General features: G+C 38.5%; 1 protein-coding gene and 1 long non-coding RNA gene across 4 annotated transcripts; both read right to left on the reverse strand.

The window, feature by feature from the left end:
* Positions 1 to 577: 577 nt before the first annotated feature.
* LOC109165284 (protein TIFY 6B-like) lies at positions 578 to 4,779 on the reverse strand. 3 transcript variants are annotated; one of them, XM_019313975.1, is made up of 8 exons: positions 4,515 to 4,779; positions 2,226 to 2,416; positions 1,900 to 2,141; positions 1,718 to 1,808; positions 1,391 to 1,627; positions 1,324 to 1,357; positions 1,169 to 1,226; positions 578 to 1,083 (listed from the first exon to the last, which is right to left on the reverse strand). In XM_019313975.1, the coding sequence occupies exons 1-8, from the start codon at positions 4,576 to 4,578 to the stop codon at positions 972 to 974; spliced, it is 1,029 nt and encodes a 342-aa protein (XP_019169520.1). In that variant the 5' UTR covers positions 4,579 to 4,779; the 3' UTR covers positions 578 to 971. The 3 variants fall into 3 exon arrangements, with proteins under 3 accessions (XP_019169520.1, XP_019169519.1, XP_019169521.1); XM_019313974.1 differs by having other exon boundaries at positions 1,324 to 1,627; XM_019313976.1 differs by lacking the exon at positions 4,515 to 4,779 and adding an exon at positions 2,507 to 2,742 and having other exon boundaries at positions 1,324 to 1,627.
* On the reverse strand, positions 3,014 to 3,255 carry LOC109165293. Its single transcript, XR_002051523.1, has 2 exons — positions 3,106 to 3,255; positions 3,014 to 3,064 (listed from the first exon to the last, which is right to left on the reverse strand). It is a non-coding gene; the product is annotated as an uncharacterized LOC109165293 (long non-coding RNA).
* Positions 4,780 to 8,451: the final 3,672 nt, after the last annotated feature.

An 8,451-nucleotide genomic window follows, 5' to 3' on the forward strand; every position in this document is an offset into this window, starting at 1 on the left:
ATACCTAGGAATGACAATTTCAATCCGCCCTGCAAATATCCATCTGAATCCATCTTGCGGAGTTTTATTATTTATTTATTTTGGATAGTGTGTGATGGGTTGGGGTGGGTCTTAAAAAGTAAACCCACCCTATTGATTTCGTGACTAACAGTTAGCAAGCAGACAGGTCACACAATTGCAAAAAAAGTACAAGAAATGTAATTACCATAACCGCCCCTAATCAAGCCTTCATCGTTGAGAGAATCTGACCGGGTGCACTTAGTCCCCAATCCATCAGCTCCGAAAAGAGTGACTAAGTGGATAGAATATGATTCTCGTAAGTTTACCTAGTACTCACACCACACAGGCAGCTGATCACTCACCGTGATTTATCCTGTCAAGCCGAGTGTGGGAACCTTAAGGAAGAAGGAATTTCGTATTTGTGAACAAGTTTACCTAACTACTGCACACTCTCAAATAGTGATTGCAAGTCTGAAACCAAATCAAAGAGCATTAATGTTTAAGTAACTGAATCTTGAAGATAGATACAAAAGCTTTGCCAAAAGATGCAGCAATATATCATATTTCAACATACACATGATGAAGATTGATGTGAAGTAACCATTAACACAAAATTTTCCACAACATATAATGTTGGCTACAAGCTGCCCAATAGCAAAGCATCAACACATGCATGTAGGCAACAAACAATAATGTGTTCAATTCTACTTAGTATATATAATAAAAACACTTTCTACAGTATACTGAAGAAAGCTAAGGCAACCTACAAATGCTTCTATAATACTGGGATGATGAAAAAAGTCTTGGACACAACTGAGCAAAAGGAACACCTTCAATCCCATCTAAGGATCATTTAGGTGAAAACAAATACATTTTTGTTTCAGCAAAGGGACCATTGCAGACACCCCTTCACCCAATATCTATTTAATTATACTGCTTCAATCTCACAGCCCGCCCGGTCTTCACACGTACTAACTGGTGGCATGCAGAGAACTCGACCCCAAACTGTTCATAGAGAAGCTTTGCCCGGGCTTGTTGCACTCCGGGTACATCTTGCTCAAGTAGGGCGATGCACTCATTACCCTGCAGGATCCAAAAGTGAAACGATTTTAGCTTTAGACTCGTTGAAGTTGTGGGTTATACAAAGCAATGATGGCGAAACCATTACCTTTCCTTGCGCTTCTCAAGAAACCGAGCCAAGGAGGCCTTGCGAGCTTGAGGAACAGCTAAAGACGAAGAAATTGGAGAACATTAGGGTGATATATAAACAGAAAATATGCTTTTAAATGTCTCTCTAGACTGAAAGTAAGAGTTAAAACCTACCTGATGGAATTAAGGTGGCCCGGATAGACCCTGGCGAAACAGCTTTGAGAGGCTCAGCTTTGATAGGTTGAGATGCCACGACGCCTATTGTTTTCACCACGTTTGCTTCGTTGGTGCTAACAGATCCCGCAGCAGGCTGAGAGACAGGCTGGGGTGTCTTCAAAACGGGGCTTGGAAAACATGGCGTTGCAATATGGCTCGGGTTTACAGCGAAGCTGCTAATGACGGGAGGCATTGGTAAAGGCGCCTGAACTGGAGCTCCCGAGGGAGTCCCGTTTCCAGCCAGCAGCATAATAGCTTGAGCCTATAATCACAACAAATAAACCAATGAAACTCCTAACCTAACCTAAAAGTCCTCGAGAACACAACTAGGAGCTTAGAGGATCGGATTTACCTTCTCGGGAGAAATATTTTCATAGACACACACCGAACCAGCATAGAATATGGTCAACTGTGCAGGACCCCTCGCCATCTGTGGACCATTCCTACAAAACCAGATCTGATTCAACTCAGCACCTACATCGTTTCTCTTCCCGGGGTATAAAACGACAGAATATCGGGCGTTTTAAGGCATACCTTAGTTCAGTAGTGCCAACAACAGCACTGCCAGCAGAAGGGCGCAAATTTGCAGCACCAAACAGATTCTGTCCAGCAGGGGAAACAAACGACGGGTGAACAGGCATGTTCATAGAAATCGACATTTGATTCGTTTTGCTAACGATTGGGACTACTTTCACTTCATGAGATCGAAAGTGATTTGCGGGATAAGTTGTCACTGTGTAATGTAGTCCCCCTTGTTTTTCAACAACCATATTCTTCTGAAATTCGTAGAAACAGAAACTAATGAAAAAGACACACACTTTCCAAGCGTTACGATAAATCTACACATAATATTGCAATACCTGTGGAGTAGTAGCTCCAGAGAACGCCCGCAAACCAGAATCAACAGCATCAGTAGTTGTTATCGTCACCAATCCTGTCGAAGCAAGGGCATCAAAACCAGTCTTCGGCTTTTCCTCTTGAACACCCTTGAAGGACAGATATTGAGGAAGATTCGAGATCTTGGTCGACATTGCACAACTCCTGATAGGTGCTGGAAAATCACAACATAACCAGAAAAACTGTCACAAAACACTTAATCAAACTAAACATATGAACAATCCTCGAAAACCAATTCTTTTACCTTTCCCCCCTCACCAAACCAATTGGTTAATTGCCTAAGAAATAATAACCAGGCAGCACTTTTACTAGATTACAGGTTCTGGAAAATGTAAGGTAAGACAACCAACCCTTCTTAACTCTATATAAAAGTGGCATTAGTACTAAGCACCATTATTAAATCATATTATATATTAGCTTTGTGTAAGAGATTCAATTAAAAATCTCATTGGTGCAGCTGTAAAGGGGGGTGGACATGTTCATCAACATTTAAAAAAATAAATAAAACCTTAATTAGAGTACATCATGTGCTTTATAATACTGGTAGTACTATAAAAAAACATTGTACTATTGAATGCAAACCAATAAACAACATAGAAAAATCCATCTGGTCAAAATTGTTTTTTATTTTTTTATTTTTGGGTGTACCCAGGGTTTTCATAGTTCCCGCTGAATTGTAGGCACCTCCTTTTGGGTGGGACAGTTGGTTGGATATTTAAGACTGCTCCATACCCAAAGCCAAGGATCGAACTTTTGGGTGTACCCAGAGGGGTTTCCACCATCCCCGTTGAATTGTAGGCAACTCCTTTTAGGTGGGATAGCTGCCCTAGAGATTTAAGGCACTTCCTTTTGGGTGGGACAGCTAGCCTGGAGATTTAAGGCTACTCCATACCTAAAGCCAATAATCGAACTTTTGGATGTACCCAGAGGGGTTTCCAGAGTCCCCGCTGAATTGTAGGCACCTCCTTTTATGTGGGACAGCTGGCCTTGAAATTTAAGGTTGCTCAACACCCAAAGTCAAGGATCGAACCACCCTTAACCTTTGGTTAAAGATGGATGAGTCCCTTCTACTCAACCACACTAGGTTCTGGTCAAAATTGTTTATTAAATATACACAACACCAAATCAATCAACCATTTTGAGGCTTTTTAAAATCCATTATTTATTGCAACCATCACATTGTATAATATATTCCTCTGTTTTGGCATCATAGTTTATGAACAAATGCGTGTGACTTGTAGCAAGGCACAACTAATCACAGCATAAACTAATCATTAAAAAAGTGGATTAAAGAAAGAGCCCATGCAGTGCAGGTTAGCAGTGTGTAATCTAAGGAACATAAATAACAAATATATTATACGGAAAAGAAAAGTTCAATGGACCCTGCTAACATAAGCTGGATATAAAGGTTAATTTAAAGAATTAATAAATTAATTAAGCATATAAAACACCACAGCATGTTTGCACACCCCACACTCCAACAAATAAAAATGGTTTCTTTATTCCCCAATTTGTTTATTCGTACTAAACGTGAAAAGCATATATTAATAAATTATTTCTGGTGTGAACCACAACAAACACTACAACCAAGTTTTTTAAATAATAATAATAATAATAATAATAATAATAATAATAATAATAATAACTGTTACTCAAAGGAAAGCAATCCATTAAGGTCTGTTTGGCAGCTGACTGGAACAAAGAAAAATCAAGAAAATCTTGAATTCCCATCATATGATCTGGACCATCTATTCAGCGCGGGGTGTTTGGTAAATAATTGTTAGCTGATAGCTGATTAGATTAGTGAATTTGACTAGTTGATAGCATTAGCTGATTGTAGAAAGATGTTTGATAAATTAGCCATTAGCTGATCGTTGATTACATGCAAAATGACTTTCTCAAAAAATTGATCGAAAAAAATTGTTTTGAGCAGCTTTTTGAAGCAATAAACTGTTACAAAAAACTAATGAATCTATTCATATTAACTGTTTAATCAAGTCAAACGAGCCAAAATTAGCTGATAAGCTAACTATATCACCAAGCATCGAAGTTTCAAGACTAATCATCAGCTTGTTCATACAGCTGGGTTTACATAAAGTTTCAATTTTTTTCCCTACCCAACATAAAAACAAGCTTCATTAAGCTGTTTCCAGAATTGAAACCTAAAAAATTCTCATGTTTTAATTCAAGAAATGGAAATTTCGCTTAGAAAAACAAGAAACAATAAGAAGAAGGGGAAAAAAATGGTGAACCTGGATCTATGGGTTCTTCAGGAATCTCCTGTTTCACAGTTAAGCCCATGAAGTCTCTCTCCATTTGAGGTGCAAGTACAAGCTATGAAGAGCTCTGAGCAAAAGTGAAATTAAGGATTTTTGAAGAAGCTAAGGAGATCAGAGTGAAAAGGAAGGGCAAGGGGGCAGTAGTTATTTCGAAGAAATTAAAGTTTTTTGCTTGGTTGAGAAACGGATTAACCAGAATTTGGAAAATGAAATGTGAGGAGAGAAGGAAGAATATATGACTTTTAAAAGAAAAGAAAAAAGGATATAAATAGAAAAGAAATTGGCAAATCACATCTGGGCCGTCAATCTTATACATCACGCTTTCCATATCCAACCAGTCATTCCTGGTAATGTGACTCGTGCAAAATCTAGTCATGTTATGCCATGATTTTTAGTACCAACTACCAAGTAATATTAGCATCTTTTCAGATGTCTGTGTAGTTGCAGTTTTTTTTTTTTTTTTTTTTTTTTTTTTTTTTTTCAGTAAAATTATACTCAATCCATTTTATTTTGTGTGTAATTTGATTAATAAATTAAAGTGAAAAAATTGTAATTTATGTCCATCATAAATATGACAATTATCAATTGTTATCCCTGAATTATTAGTGGTGTAAATATTAATCCTCAATTTTCAAAATGTAACATATATTGCCCCTCCCGTAATAGGAAGACTGAGAAGCATTGTTGTCGGCAGAAGAAGAACAAATGAAGAAAGAAAAATGAATGAAAAAAACGTGGTCTTCGAACAGGGAAAATGATGGATAACCACATTTACACCACTAAAAATTCAGAGAGGGACAATATATATCACATTTTGAAAATTGACATGAAATATTTACACCACTAATAGTTTAGGGGTGACATTGATAATTGATATATTTATGAGGGGCATAAATTACAATTTTCACAATTAAAGGTGATCAAAAATTATTTATAGTTCAATTTTTCATAATATTAAATTGAATATTAGTATAGAAATTTATATATTTAAAAATATTAAAATATTATTAAGCACAAAAAATAACTAAATTTAAAAATAAGTGAAGAATACTAAACAAAATTTGAAAAAAAAAAAGAGTTGATTTGATCAACGAATATCAAACAAGACAGGTAAAATGAGATATATAAACATTTTAAAATTTTACTATTTTAATTTATAAAAAATAAAAATAAAGTTATTTAAAATTTATTTGTATAAAAATATGAATACGATTAATGATGATGATGATGATGATGATAATAATGAACTGAGATTATAATGCAAGTACTGAAGTACCGATGAGAATATAATTATGTTGTATTCAATAATAATGTCTGAGAGTACAGAGAGCAAATATATAGAGATGCTACATAGAATCCTAGTCTAACACGAATAATATAGTCCTAGTCTAATATGAATAATATAGTCCTAATACTAATATGAATAATATAGTCCTAATACTCCCCCTCAAACACAAGGTTGGCTAGCCAAAACATTGAGCTTGTCACGGAGAAAGTTAAAACGAAGAGACGACAGAGACTTTGTGAAAATATCCGCTAGTTGATCCTTGGTTGAAATAAAGTGCACTTCTAACTCCTTTTTGGCTACTTTATCGCGAACAAAATGATAGTCAATCTCAATGTGCTTCGTGCGGGTATGAAACACTGGATTGGCACATAAATAAGTAGCTCCCAAATTATCACACCATAGTCGAGGAGGAGACGCAAGCGGGATGCCGATTTCATGTAACAGAGAAACAAGCCATGTAACTTCTGCAGATACATCAGCGAGTCCCTTGTATTCTGCTTCAGTCGAAGAACGTGTCACAGTCTGTTGTTTCCGACAAACCAAGATATAAGATTACTGCCCAAGAACACAGCAAAGCCACTAGTAGATTTACGGTCATTCGGATCGCTAGCCCAATCTGAGTCAAAATAGGCGTGAATATCCATAGATGTAGACCGAGAAATACGCAGGTCAAGATTTAGGGTGCCTTTGACATACCGCAGGACTCTCTTTAGAGAGGCCCAGTCTGTAGTAGTGGGAGCATGCATATGTTGACACAATAGATTAATAGCATAAGATAGATCCGGATGAGTTACCGTAAGATACCGGAGAACACCAACAAGACTCCTGTATTGTGTTGGATCGGCATAGGTAACGGCCACGTCGTCTATGATTTTCGCAGAAGAGACAGGCGTGATTACTTGCTTGCAGTCCACCATGCCAGCACGTTTGGGAATATCCTTCATGTACCGTTATTGGGATAAAAGCATACCGCCAGATAACGGGATAGTTTATATTCCCAAGAAGAAAGAAGCCACACCCATATCACGAACCTTAAATTCAAGTGCTAATTTATTAATAAGAGTAGTAACACGATCTGAGTCAGAACTCATAATTAAAATATCATCAACATACACCAAGAAATAAAGACGAATATTGTCACGAGATTAGATAAAAAGAGACACATCCGTCTTAGAAGGCGAGAAACCCACAGAGACAAGAAAATCATGTAGCCTTGTGAACCATGCACGTGGAGCCTGTTTGAGATCGTATAGAGATTTTTTAAGCAAACATACATGATGGGGTAACGACTTATCCTCATAACCAGGTGGCAGTCGCATGTAAACAGTTTCAGCTAGCTCGCCATTTAAAAAGGCGTTGTGAATATCCAACTAGCGAATAGACCACCCACGAGATACGACTAAAGATAAGAGAAGGCGAACCGTAGTGGGCTTAACTACAAGACTAAAGGTCTCAAAAAAGTCCTCTCCAGCAACCTGATTAAAACCCTTGGGTACTAACCTTGCTTTATGACGGTTTATTGAACCATCGGCCTTCCGTTTGGTTCTGAAAACTCACTTGCAACCAAAAACATTCATACCTGGTTGAGATGGAACGAGACGCTATGTATGATTATGGACCAAGGCATTGAACTCCGCATCCATTGCATCACACCACTCAGGAAATTTGACCGCCTGAGAGTAACATGTAGGCTCAGACAATATAGTGGAAATAGTGGTTAAGGCAACATGTGATGCGGGCTGGAGCTGCGAGTGTTCATGTTATGCGACCGAGGAGGCGGAGTCACGTTGAGGACGTCCGCGCGGCCTGCCGCGCTGCTCAACCTGCTGGTCCGAGACAGTTCCCTCACTCGATGCGGACTACTCGTGATCGTTACCGGCATCACCGCCAGAAGCCGCCACGGGCTCGTGAATCTGCCGAGCACCATTAGTAACCGTGGTCGAGACATCACTTCCTTGGCCTGTCACAATTGGTGCAGTAGCTCACGGTTCGGAACGCGGTGTAGCAACCTGCGAGGCAATAGGATAAACAAAGGGAAACACAGTCTCATCGAATCGCACGTGGCGACAGATAAAAACCTTGTTAGTGTTAGTGTCTAAACAACGATAGCCACGATAAGACGGAGGATAGCCTAGAAAGACACAGGGAGATGAACGAAACTAGAGTTTATTGCGATTATAAGGACGTAGGACAGGAAAGTACAAACAGCCAAACACTCGCAAGTAAGAGTAAGACCGGGGAGATCGATGTAAACGGAAGTGAGGGCACTCAGCTGACAGAACATGAGTAGGCATTTTATTAATTAGATACACAATAGTTTCAAAAGCATAGTCCCAAAAACGAGACGGGACAGATGCTTGAGCCATTAAACACAGCCCTGTCTCAACAACATGACGATATCTGCGTTCCACTCGACCATTTTGCTCGTGAGTATACGCACAGGATTGCCTGTGGCGAATACCCAGCGAAGAAAGAGTGGAACCAAGCTTTTTGTATTCTCCCCCTAAATCAGATTGAAAGGAAATAATCTTGCGAGAAAAAGAACGTTCAACGAGTGACCGAAACTTATCAAATATAGCATACAAATCAGATTTAGCACGCATGGGGTAATACCATAAATAA

Source organism: Ipomoea nil, unplaced genomic scaffold (genome assembly GCF_001879475.1).
Source record: "Ipomoea nil cultivar Tokyo-kokei standard unplaced genomic scaffold, Asagao_1.1 scaffold3069, whole genome shotgun sequence".
Taxonomy (NCBI): domain Eukaryota; kingdom Viridiplantae; phylum Streptophyta; class Magnoliopsida; order Solanales; family Convolvulaceae; genus Ipomoea; species Ipomoea nil.

Coding starts and splice junctions, on each gene's coding strand:
- LOC109165284 (XM_019313974.1), bottom strand. CDS start 4,578: ATGGAGAGAGACTTCATGGGCTTAACTGTGAAACAGGAGATTCCTGAA. Junction 2,417..4,514: donor TGAAGAACCCATAGATCCAG/GTTCACCATTTT, acceptor GTGATTTTCCAG/CACCTATCAGGAGTTGTGCA. Junction 2,142..2,225: donor CTGGAGCTACTACTCCACAG/GTATTGCAATAT, acceptor TACGAATTTCAG/AAGAATATGGTTGTTGAAAA.